Source organism: Augochlora pura, chromosome 1, assembly GCF_028453695.1.
Source record: "Augochlora pura isolate Apur16 chromosome 1, APUR_v2.2.1, whole genome shotgun sequence".
Taxonomy (NCBI): domain Eukaryota; kingdom Metazoa; phylum Arthropoda; class Insecta; order Hymenoptera; family Halictidae; genus Augochlora; species Augochlora pura.
Window position 1 is genome coordinate 4,982,175 of NC_135772.1, and position 13,361 is coordinate 4,995,535.

General features: G+C 45.3%; 1 protein-coding gene across 1 annotated transcript; it reads right to left on the bottom strand.

Annotated features, from left to right (window-relative positions):
• Positions 1–2,729: 2,729 nt before the first annotated feature.
• Positions 2,730–12,613, bottom strand: LOC144468489 (zinc finger protein Elbow). Its single transcript, XM_078178013.1, has 2 exons — positions 12,173–12,613; positions 2,730–4,491 (listed from the first exon to the last, which is right to left on the bottom strand). Exons 1-2 carry the CDS (start codon positions 12,233–12,235, stop codon positions 3,040–3,042), a joined length of 1,515 nt encoding a protein of 504 aa, XP_078034139.1. The 5' UTR covers positions 12,236–12,613; the 3' UTR covers positions 2,730–3,039.
• Positions 12,614–13,361: the final 748 nt, after the last annotated feature.

Sequence of the window (13,361 nt, forward strand, 5' to 3'; positions counted from 1 at the left end):
TGCAATCTATTTATCCACGGATCGCGCGGATAACGAGTCGCGCGCGGGATGAGGATGGCGGCGAAAGCGTTCAAATAATCGTCGCGTCCGCACCATTTTCAAAATAACCAGGCCCCGCTTTCCCGCCGGTTATTCCCACCAGAAACCGAAAACAAACGGACACGATTATTTCCATCCGCGCCCGAAGGGGGAGGGGGGGGGGGGCGCGTCGAAAGGCGAGTCTCGAGCGCCGTCGTTCACGGTGTTTCGTTTAAAACGACCGCGCCTCCGCGAACTCGTAAAACCATGAGAATTTCCATGAGAAGAGCCGCGCGACGGTAAAGAAAAAAAGCGCGAGTCCGTGTCGGACCGAAACGAACGGGTTGCGCGAGGCTCGAGCAGGCTCGACTCCGTGATTGCGCGTGTATCGATAAATTCTAGAGTTCACGCATACACATACATATTTTATATACACGTACAATAACTCTCTGTAGCGGAAGCACGACATGTCTCACTCACACGCGCGTGTCACCCTTTCTCACTCGGAAATCACAGTTGAACATTGGTTTTTTTTCTTCAACGTTACCCGTGGCACTCTCCGTTCAATCGAAATTAAGTAACGCGCGGCCGCCGTCGCGGGCGGAACACGCGCGAACTGTTGCCGGAGCTCTCTCGTACAAACGGTGGCGGGGGGGAATGATTTTTAATCGAAAAATTATCGCGGCGTGGAGGGGGCGCGGCCACCGGAATTCATTAACAGGGGAGAAAAATCGCGAGCGCGAGCACCGAAGGGGTGTAAAACGGTTCAGATTCGCGAATGGAAATTACGGGCCAGAAGAGAGAGAGAGAGAGAGAGAGAGAGAGAGAGAGGGCAGAGGCGGGGAAATTTGAACCACGAGGCAAACAGAGCGAGCACGCGGCATAATATTAAGATTAAGCACCCGGGGAAGCATCGTAACGCCGCGATTATACAAAAGAGGAGCCTGTTAAATGCACGTCGACGGTTCATAATTACGCGGCGGCCCGGCCATTAGGATTTTTCTTTCAGGCACACACGTTCTTTTCAGATTTGCTCCCTTTCAACGGTACACACGCTCTCCGTTATCCCTCGCGCGAAAAATCACAGTTGAACGCTTGATACAGTAATCCTTGCCATTCTCTCTCACTCTCTCTCACTCTCTCTCTCTCTCTTTCTCATCATCTAAGATTTCTTTGACTGCGATATCATCCGATTACTCATCGTTACGGTTAATAGACTGCGAACGTTCAGACGAATGCAGATTTCTTTCGAATGCGAGAAATAAATGCCACCGAAGACTTCGACCAACCATCTGAGAGATTGTTCGAAACGAAAGCTAGAATTTTATGCGGACAATTTGCAACGATAATTGGAAGCTTATGCTTCGCGGACGAGAACATGTTCACGAGTGCACACATATCAGCAGAGAGAATATATGCATCGCTGTCTTAACACTAAACTTATCAAGGTCCGAAAGCGGTTAACAATAATTGTCGTCTCGTCAGAATGACCAGATGGAATTTATTTTAATTTTTTTAAATGTTTCTATCGATGCGTGCCTGAACAAAGAAATACATTTAAAGGTTTAATGGAAGCAGCTGACAAGTGAATGATTACGAAAAGCGTGGAACCGGTTGTTTGATCAGAGAGGTTGGTAGGTTTAGTGTTAAGTGTGAACAGATCGTTTCAACTTTGATTTCGTTTCGATCGCGGTGGTTTCTTTTGCTATAGTCGTTGATCACGCGTTGAAACAACGCCGACGTAAATCTTTGAAAAGTATTTTCCGAGCGTGTGTTATACAACACCGTCCGGCCAGTTTAAAACGTGCAACACAGTAATAAAATTTATATAATAGACTGCCTCGTAATAAATAGCACAGTTGGAAGGCAATTTCATATGCAAAAGATAGAAAGGATTAAAGGCGTTGCGCGAAATTCTTTGCGAGCGTACAAATGTGTTCAACGATGAGACAATAATTGAATTTGTCACGTGAAAATGATTATTTTCTGAACGCGTTGAACCGTCGCTAAAAGAATTTACGCGCGGCTCCTTTAGCTTTATTTTTGCATATAAAATTATCTTTGGTTTGATTATTATACTATAAAATTAAATATAACTTAGGAGCTCGAGAACTGAAGAACGTTCGATCGATTAAGGCTACGTGCAGCTCTTTAACATGGCTAAAAAAATTGAAGTGACACTCAAAGTATTACCTTTTAATAACATTTATCACACTGTCGACGTGCCAGGTAACTATCAGCGTATCAAAACTTCCGAGTAGGTACGAGATGTACGATCAAAAAATAAAAGGAATCCAAATTTACGTCGGAACGAACGAACTCTGTGCGTCAACCCTCTTCTCAACAGCTTTACGAGGGAAACAATTTCTTTCCATTGTCGTTTTGCAACTCCTACGCCACTGCGGTAAACGATCACTTGAAAATAGAAAAAGAAATCTTTCCGTCAATATTCACAGACTTTTAACAAACTGTTCTTGGTTGATGTCATCTGAACCGTTTCTATCAGGCCCTTGAAATTAACAGAGCACCCGTAAAGAGATAATAAAACAACGAATTCGGGTCGCAACGTGATCTATACGTAATACGGAACAATAATTTCGTAGTACCAATGAGATATAAAAGAAGACATCCCGCTCCGTCGACCCTTCAATTTCAATCGCCATAATAGCATATGAAACATCGCGGCCGGATCCACGGATGAAATCGGTTCGATAGAGGAACAAGAAGATCGAAGAATCCTCACGATCGTGTTCCCACGTTACCGCGGATAGCATCAAGCAACCAATTCATTCGTCTAACGAGAATTACGATGAGGTTACCTTAGCAATAATACTTGTTCGCTCTCTCTCTCTCTCTTTCGAGTCCCGTTGTCTTCGGTTTCCCGGCTCTCTCTCTCTCTCTCTCTCACACTCCCATATCAAACACACTCCGGATTACTTCATACTCAACATGGATCACAGTTAAACGGTTGATAGTTCGCTAGGTGTCCGATCATGGGCAGCAGAGTTCGCGATCGGGGACTCATTGCGGCATGCCGGACGCGGCGCCGAGACGTGGCGCTCCGTAGAGCGAGTACGGGGAGAAGTAGGGTGGCAGGCCTGCGGGGTTGTGAGGATGCGGCGGCGGAAGCGGTAAGCCCAGGGAGGAGAGAGACGGTGGCAGCAACGGCGACGGTTTCCCGTAAGGGTGATAACGCGCCGTCGCGAGCGGGCTCAAAGGTGGCGTCGGATAAGTTCTCGAGAACAAAGGATGCGTCGGCGGTAGGCCGACGGAGGGCGACAGGAGAGAGAGGGTGGCGGCGGAGGGGTCCGTGGCCCCGCTGGCCGAGACGCTGGTGTGACTTCTGAGATGCTGGAGCAGCTCGTCGGACGTGGAGAACCTTTTGCCGCAGTAGGCGGTGTCGCCGGCGATCCAGTTGCAGACGTAGGGTAGCTGGGAGGCCGCCGCCAGAGCTGCCAACTGTGCGTGAGCGTACGCGGCAACCCCCAGGGCTCCGTAGGGCGCGGCGGCGCCAGGTTTGTGATCGCACTGGGCGCAACCGGCGGGACAGGTGCCAGGTGCGCTGCCACTGGCTGCGGAGGTTAGCTTCCCGTTGGCGATCGAGCTGGCCGAGCTAGCCAATAGGTGGGAATTCAGCTGGCAACCGGTGCAGTAAGGGTCCCTGCAGACCGGCATCAGAGCGTCGTGTCCCGATGCGCTCTTCAGCCTGGCGTAGCTCAAGTAAGGGTTGCCCGTCACCAGGCCGTTCTTCAAGGCGGCGTGATGCTGGGACACCAGCGAGCTGGCCATCACGTCTATCGGCAGCTGATGACTGTAGCCCAGATAGGCGGACGTCGAGCTGGCTAAGCTGACTCCCGGCTTGAAAGTACCCAGAGGTAGGTCCTTGATGGACGGATCCGTCATCGCCAACACGCCCGCGGGGCTGTAAGACGGCTTCGACTGTAACGACGGGCTGCTCACCACCACCGGCTGAGACGAACTGCACTCGAGCTGCGACGACGACATGTTCGCCGTCGACGTCCTCGACGCCGGTGATTCCCGGGCGACGATCTCGCCGTTCGGCGTCGCGGTTCTACGGCCTTGCGGCGTCACCGCGCGGACCGACGAGGCGCTCTGATTGCTAGGGCATCGCTTATTGCTGCTGCCGGGTGTCCTCGATCGGCCGGAAGTCGAGTGACTAGACGCTGACCTCTGCTCGTCCGGGCTCGACGCCTTCTCGCGACCCAGGCACGACTCGTACGGCTTGAAATTGGTCTTGGCCGGTTCCGTCGACGTCGACGCGACCACCGGCGACGATTTCTCGCGCGATTGATCCGACTTGGACGATTTGTTGCTACCCGACGACGACGACGACGACGACGACGACGACGGCTTGTCCAACGAGCCTAGCAGAGATTTATTGGACGGCGTGTCGGCGCCTATTTGGCTGCAGGTTTGAGCAAGCAGGGCTAGCGGACTCTTCTTCGCGTCCAACTGCAATCAAAATAAACGCGTTAACGGAAATCTGTATTTAGATGCGCGGGCGTGCCTCGAAGGATGAGATGATAGAATGTAACTTTGTTACACGATGATCGCGCCGCGACAATATTTCGAGAAATTCGTCGGGAACACGTTCGCCGACGCCGGTTACGCGAGATCACGAATGTCTTGGACGTGCCGGCACAGAAATATCTCCCAGCAATTCGCCGCGATCAAATATTTGCGGATCTTTTCGGATGAAAGTTTTAAGATCAGAGTGTAGTCATTATTCAGATATACAGATCGAGAATAGCCACCGACGGCTACATGCATGTCCGAGCGAAGCACAATTTTGTTAAGTACGCGGCCAAGCGTTGCCATTGCGATGCAGTCTGCCGCAGAAATTTGTTACTATTATTTTTAACGCTATCAAAATATATGCTTGTTACAAATGCTACCATCGCTGCCATAAATTTGTTAGTATCCGATACACTGTTACAGTTTCTCTTCAGTCACAATACAATACGAATCCATTTTAGTTTCTCCTTTGCAACATTACAGCCGCCGAAACGTTAAATAAATCGTGCTTTAATGCAAATGAAAAACTAGTAGCAGAGATAAATTACGAGTGAAACTAAAACGGCTTCATTACAACTCTGATAACAGACACAATTAAAATGTCGCGCGCAGTTTGTTACTTTATTTGCGGGGGAAACATGAACGCGGTCGATATTTCATGCGAATCGATAAACGTTACTTTCTCGTATTTCGTTTGCGCAAATCTGTATCGCGGTCGAGCATAAAATCGAGTAAAAGAGATGAACGAGAAGCGACGCGCGTGTGTCGGACGCGAATGGTTTCCAAAAGCAGCTTACAGAGAAAATAATAAAACAACGGCGAAACTATCTCCGCGAAGATAATTTCCTAGCGATGTGTCTCTAATTGGCCATAATAAATCGCGCTTGGGAGCGTTTCAGAATTCCCGGGGATTATCGCTTCCCGTCTTTCGGATCGTATACCCTATATAAAACGCAACGTGACCGGCGTAAGAAATTTATTGCGAAATGTATAAGTTTCGCGTTACAGGCAGAAAACTTGTTAAACGGATGCCGTCGGTGGCCGGCTATGAACGTTCAACGGGTTGTTCCTGTTACAATCGGCACGCTCGTTGCATATTCGAAGCTGATCTAATAAAACGTTTCGCGAATATATAATCGCCCCGCGGTTTCGCGCGAATCCAGCGATCGCGCGATAAAAGGTGAATAACGATCGCGAAATGAGAAACCGTGGAAACATCGCCGATAATTAATACATAGTCTTGGGGCAGAGGCCCGCCTATCGCGGCTTGAGAAATGTCCGTGATAATTTAATATTGGCGCCGATCGAGCAATCGCGTCGGAGCGGCCGAGAGGATGATGCAGTCGGTATAATTAGCGTATAGAGGAACAATATTTCTCGCGGCTGATACGTTCGTCGTCGAACAGATGTTTGATGTAATTAAAATACAACGTTCGTGCAACTATCCGGCCGTTTACGGTTGCTTTTGCTAATGGCGCGACGCCGACAGATATTAATGCCGCGAATTGCAACAGGCTATTACGAAATTACGGTTAAAGCTGTATGTTAATTGCCTCCGCGAAAGTTAACGGGAACGTTCCGGCATAATATTTTAATCCGTTAATGCCGTCCTCCGTCTTTTCATCGCCTTGCCAACTTTTATTCCGGCAAAGAATACTTGGTCGCCTTTGTGCAGCATCTCTATCTCTTGCCTACGATTCTCATGCTTGCATTGCGATTAGAGATATCTGAAAGTATTTTGTCGTATGGACACAAATTTAATTAAATAATTTAAAATATAAGCTGCAGTAGATTTTATAGAATTTTCGAATATTACAATGCACAACATATTTAAAATTATATAATCTCAGAAACGAATCAGAGACATTGACCTGAATCTTTTTCTGGTGAAGGACCCTCAGATTTCCTAGTTTTCAATTGACTTCATTCTATCACTATTTTTCCTTATCCTTAGAATTTCCTTCTCCTTCTTTATGCCTAAGAAAACTATCCGCTCTAAACTTTCTATCCCGAAGATTCCTTCCAAAACTGAGAAAAATCCCATCATGGCCAAAGAAAGCCAATCTTCTTTAGAAAAGGCCAAGACATTCGCTCTTCCAGGGGATCAGCCGTTAAACTTTAGGGAAAGGGTCGCCGAATTGGGTATCGATGTGGATGAAACTCTATCCACAGATTCTTACTATCATAATCTATCAATGGATAATAAGGCGGAGAACACCGACTTGGGACTCCTTGCTGATTTGCCTTCTTGCTCCCAGGAAATAGAGAGACCTTTCATTTCTGTTGGAGATCGCTATGTTAGAGGGCGCCTCGCGCGCGATGATCGGTGAATTGTACTTTTACCAAATAAACGAGGGTGGCGTTGCTTTCTTCCTTCCGATCCGGCTGTAACGGTGTGCACACGTGTTTTACTTTCTCCGCTTATTATACCTATTCCCAACAGGTTATGGGCCCAGTCTTTTAGTACAAAGTCATAGTAAAGCGGTGAAAACAATTTTTTTGTACGGAAATATCGAGACAGAAGATTTTCCAAGTAAATTAGAAAAACGCGTAAACCTAACCCCAATCGACCACGTGTATCCGAAAATGGAAACGACAAGCATGAACCTCATAGAAAAGCTTGTCGGGCGCGATAATTACGCGACGTGGAAATTTGCCATGCAGGCTTATTTGCAAAGCGAAGATTTATGGGGCTGCGTAGAAGGTGAACCACCGTATATAACTGACAAAAAAAGGATGACCAAGGCAAGGGCCAAAATCATTCTAAGTGTCGAGAAACAAAATTATAGTCATCTGCAAAGTACAACGACGCCTAAAGAAGCCTGGGAAAAATTGAAGAATACGTTTGAAGATAACGGATTAACCCGAAAGGTAGGCTTACTTAGAGCTCTAACGTCGACTAAACTTAATGATTGCAGTTCCGTGGAAACTTACGTGACTAAAATCATCTCTACGGCACACAAGCTAAAAGACCTCGATTTCGAAGTAAAAGACGAAATGGTCGCGGCGTTACTATTGTCTGGTCTGCCTGATGAATATAGGCCAATGATAATGGGTTTGGAAAGTTCTGGTACAGCGATTACAGCCGATGCTGTAACGGTGAAGCTCCTACAGGAAATTCGATCACCCGCAGAAACGAGCAGCGTAGAAGCAGAGACTGCGCTCTTCTCGAAGGCGAGGGATGGACAAAGCGGAAGCCAAAAGGTAAAGAAATGCTACATTTGTAACAAACCCGGTCATTTTGCTTCAAGATGTAGAAACAGAGTTCGAAAAAGCGGAACGCATAAAAACCAAACGCGAGAATGCGCACTGATGGCGATGGAATCTAGAGAAAAAGGGAATGCTTGGTATATAGATTCATGCGCATCGTCACATATGACCTCTAATCGGGAGTGGATCAGAAACGCACAAGACATAAACTGTTCCGTAGTAACGGCAAATGGCGGACGTATAACGGCCATTTCAAAAGGAACGGTGAGCCTTAACCTCGAAACAGGCGACAAACCAAGGCCAATAGATGTCGCTGAAGTACTGTATGTGCCTAATCTGGCAGCAAACCTTCTGTCGGTCAGCAGAATGGTACATAAAGGATGCGAGGTGTTATTTAGGAAAAATGGTTGCGTAATCAAGGATCCTAAAGGAAGCGTTATAGCGCGCGCAAGCCTACAAGATGGTGTGTATCGTCTACAAACGACGGAAGAGCTGGCTTACGTAACAAAGGAGACGAAAAATGAGAAAGATCTTTGGCATAAAAGACTTGGACACCTCAATAGGAAAGGGATGAAACTCCTTCAAAGAAATTTAGCCACGGGAATAGAAAACTGTAAAATAAGCATAGAACCATGTAAAGCATGTATAGAGGGTAAGATTAGTAGATTACCGTTTAGAAACCAGGGTAAGAGAGCTCAAGGGTTATTACATTTGGTACATTCGGATGTCTGCGGACCCATGTCGACGCGATCGTTCGGTGGCGCGAAATACATGTTAACGTTCATAGATGATTTTAGTAGAAAGAAATAAAAAAGTCCGATTCAAGGGGGCGTGTTGGAGATCGCTATGTTAGAGGGCGCCTCGCGCGCGATGATCGGTGAATTGTACTTTTACCAAATAAACGAGGGTGGCGTTGCTTTCTTCCTTCCGATCCGGCTGTAACGGTGTGCACACGTGTTTTACTTTCTCCGCTTATTATAACTATTCCCAACAATTTCATTTCAGGGGACAGATCACGCTCCAAACTACGAAATAACCTGGTGGCCTAACAAGGGCATCCCTGATGAGTTAGGGAAAAACACAGACGCCTACATTCTCAGCTTAGAGAAGGCCATCAAGACGCCCAGTTCAGCGGGTATGCACCTGTCCCAAGCCTATCGGTTTGCCAATTCCATCGGGTGCCCGCTCACGCAGAACTGGTGGGGAAATTATGGGGGAGTTGTTATGGAATTGGTGGCAAACCAGGAGTCTCATTTTTGCTCATATTTAGCCAGTGTGCTAGCACACGATCACTTCTCAGCTGAGGGAGTGGGAATAGGGTTAAAGATGGGGCGATCTCTGTCTGCGCCTATCAGGAACCCTGTTGAAACGATCCACAACATAGCAGCAAAGCTCGAACAGCAGTACGGGGAGATGACCCGTACATATGTAGGGATCGTGGATCAAGTTACTAAAGCGGCTACACAACTCTCGGAGTTCCCGAAAGCGGCGTCGGACGCGAAGGCAGCGTACGAGTCGGTGGCTCTGGTTCTTAACAAGTTAGACTTCATACCTACCAGACCGAAAGAACAGTTAGAAACCATCTCATTGCCAACTGACTCATCAGCTTCTAAAAAGATGCCAACCATAAAGTGGATGACTGATCAAGAGGATGGGGTCTTTTGGTCCCACTATACAGTCAAGATTAGAAAGGGTAAGGCGACATCCGTGGAGAGCAAGCGTGGGATGCCAGATATGAGCTGGCTCTGTGATTTAATACCAAAAGCACTAGCCATTGTCCTCAATCAAGACCAGCCCACCATAATCAACACCTTATCTCGAAATACAGATCTCATTGATCAAGTAAAGTCACCACATAAAGCTATCTGGAAAGACGCGATTAGCCAAATCTGTGAAGGTTCGATTCGAACCCCAAATCAATGGAAACTAATTTCCAGAGTCGTGGAGGATACTGAAACTGAAACTGATTCTGGAGAATCTGCTGCTCACTGATGAAAACAAGAATTCTTGGACTGGAATAATCTCAGAAACACTTGCTGTAATAAACGATCTCAATCTCTCAGGCATTCAACTTTTCTAATTCAACATGACGTAAGATAATTAATTGATTGCCTAATGTGAAACCTGATCCGCGGGAAAAATAAATTTCGTAAGCATCGTACAAATAATGCCTTTTTATATTATAAATTACTCTTTGCTGTCTGCAGAATTATTGATTGCAGAAATATGGATTTAAACGTGCTTTAAAATTTATTGCATAAGACTTGTACAAACTGTTTTTACAGAATGAGTTATTTCACCGCTTTATTGCAAATACTATGCAGATTACTTATATTGGCACTATGGATCCTATCTTACATCGCGCGATACCAATTCTGCTCGACGTTTTATCGCGAAAGATTTCACTGGAACTTAAACAAAATTCAGCTCGGTTTTCGTAACAAGATATTTGATAATAGTGTCAATTACTTGTTGCTTTATGCTCGTGATACCAATCGAAACACTACGCATGCTCTCGCCCCCCCGTTTCCTAAAGGGGATGCACGGGAATGGGCGCACTGCATATTTACTTGATAATGATGCCACAAACGACGTGGTTTATTATCCATAGCGATCTCTACACAAGTCTTCCTGTTCGCGGTGTATATATGGTAACCAATTATGAAGCGATCGATTAATTAGAAATCAGATATTCGTTTCCTGGTGTCCGAAAACGTATTTATGTATCCGTTCAAAAATTGCGGAACTGCTTCGGTCCTTATCATTGGATAACATTATGTTAACTATAAAGATAGCACCTAAATTAATCTTGCTAAAGGTTTCTAGACATTTTGATAACATATAAGTAATTGGCTATGACAATAATTTATTCCAATAATATTTTTCTTTTCGGAATTGATTTGAATTAATTAGGCATTCTTGTGGGTGTTATTAATTGATAATTCACGTCGATGGTTTTGAATTAATAGATTACCCTTTATATTTTTAGCCCACCGACGGGTCTCGAGGTTCCAAACAAATTTCTACCCTTTCCTAATTTTGTATCGACTCCATGGTTCTATACCCTAAAGATTCAAACCTTTGCCAGATTCTTACAGTCCTCAGATCGGTTTTTATAAAAATTATAATGAAAAAATAAAAAAGAATTCTCCATCACGCCCTATCTTCTTATTCAATAGAAACCTCAGAAAAAAAATCTACCACACATTACTTAATAAACCAAACGCTATAAACTCCAAATAAAATATTATTTTCAAGAACCAGCGATAGTTTAAAACTAAAATATATTTATTTCAGCAACCGGAAACGCTTTGATTGTTAAATGTCTTCTCGAAATAATCGATGACATAACAAGCATCGCAGATTTCAGCGTCGCAGAAGCAAAATGTTTTTAATACGATTTGAAAAAGCTGCGGCGGAGACAAGATATTTTCGGTTTTGAAAATTATTTACCGCGGCCCAAAGTAGAACAAACTATTTAGTATTTGAAATAATATTTTATCCGGGCACCGCCATCCCCGCAGCATTGTATTACCGAATCACGTTTTGATTTACAACGCTCGTAAATCAGCGTACGTTCGAGCAGAAACGCTGCCAGCACTCGCTGTCCTCAAAATAGTTTACAGGAGTTAAAGCGTAAGACGTGAAATGCATTCCCGTCGAGATTAACGAAACGCCGACAGCCGCAATTAATGGGGGCCCCCGTCGAAACGATTGTCCTTCGCGGTATTTATTTCATATCGGGTTTAATAACGACCCGATTGCCCCGCTATTATTACATCGGACACCGCACCGTCAAAGTTTAATTGTTCTACGTTTCGCCCGCCAATTTGAACAAATCAACTCTTGGAATTGCTTCGTATAATTCTTTTTAGGTCACAGAGACCGATTAAAAAAATTCTTTCGATAAAATCGTATCCCTTTGTTCGATAAAACTGGAGCAAAGCCGCGTAACCGAAAAAATATTTCACCCTCGATGATAAATCATAGAAAAATATGCAAAAACGCCACGGTTAATTATTTTTTCAAGTTCCTCCATTTAGTTCCATATTTTGCCGCTCGCTAAATTCGAAAAGTAAAACCATAATCGAATGATTTCTCGCGGCGGTGTATTGTGTTTGATGATTCGGGGCATCGCGGACGAATAACGGAGCTCTTCAAAGCTCGGCGCGGATAGCAAAACGAAATTTTCTCGATCAGAGCAAAATCTGTTCCTCTATAAAACGCAGTTTGCGTAGAACCAATCGAATCGTTTCGATCGCATCCCCGAGTGTTTGTAAACGGGGGGCGCGCTAAATCATCCCCTGCGCTCGCGGCGACGGCCAAGAAAGAATAATCAAAGCGAATGGAACAGACACACAGAGAGAAAGAGAGAGGGAGAGAGAGAGAGAGAGAGAGAGAGACTAACCGTGGTAGGCAACGGCGTAAGGTATTCCGGACGGAGGTACTGATTCGCGCTGGAAGTAAGCATCGTAAAAAGATGTTCGCCTTCTTCTTCTTCTCTGTTCGCACGATTCTCCGTTTGAACGGGCAACAACACTCGGATTCACACGCGACAGACCGCCGAGGATTGGTAAATAAAAACCCCTTGGCGGACACTTTTGCTCCTTCCTCCTTTTTTTATATCCGTTGCAACGAGAGGACGAAGGCGCACCGAAACGGAGCCATTTAGCCGCCCTTTCCTCAGCCGCGTTCTCTCTTGCGCACACAACTGTCGCCGAACGTACTGGTAGCACAATGCACGAGGACGTCCAGGATTATGAAAAATGGTGAGTACACGATACGCATTACACAACACACTACACTCGATACACGCGACCGACTTCGAATCGCGACTGACGAGCCTTCGCGTACTGTTCCGTCGGCTGTGCCGCCCCGTCTCTCCCACCACCTTTCCCACCGTCGACGAACGTTCAGCTGACTCACCCCGCCGTGCCGCGCCGCGGCGCGATTCAGTCCGAAGCTTACCCCTCTCGTGCCCGGTCGGTAATCACGGTCGATTCGGAAAAAGATTTCTTGCGTTGTTTACGTCTCAGCGAGCGAGGGATCCACCTCTCCAAAAGTGTTGTTGAACTTTTATAAGTGTTCAATTTTGCCTTCAAGAAAAGAAATTTTATTAAATACAATATATATTTAAAGAATTACAGTGTTGTAGAATGTATTTAGAATTTAGCTGAAGTGTTAATAATATCTCTAACTATTTTCTTATATTTTATTTCAGTTTAAAAGACATCCTTATCGGAGGGTGGCTTCAAGACATCAATCTCTCACTAATAAAAACAAAGAAGGTACCTAATAATTACCTAATAATATTAACTAGAGCTACCACCTTTCTTCAATTTTTAAACAGAAATAAATAAAAATAACAATTATTCTACTTCCTTCTCTATTTCCAGACGTGGAAATAAAAATAGAAGACAAATTAGCAGAATAGACAAATAGAATCCCCTACAAATTAACAAAGAATATTAGAATTTTCAGGTTATGTGCAAACGAAATAAAAATGTTAAAAGATCGAGCGAAGAATGGTGGTAACTATTAATATTTAAGGCGTCTCGAAGAGAAAAGATTCCGATACACCATTCGCGGCGCGATTG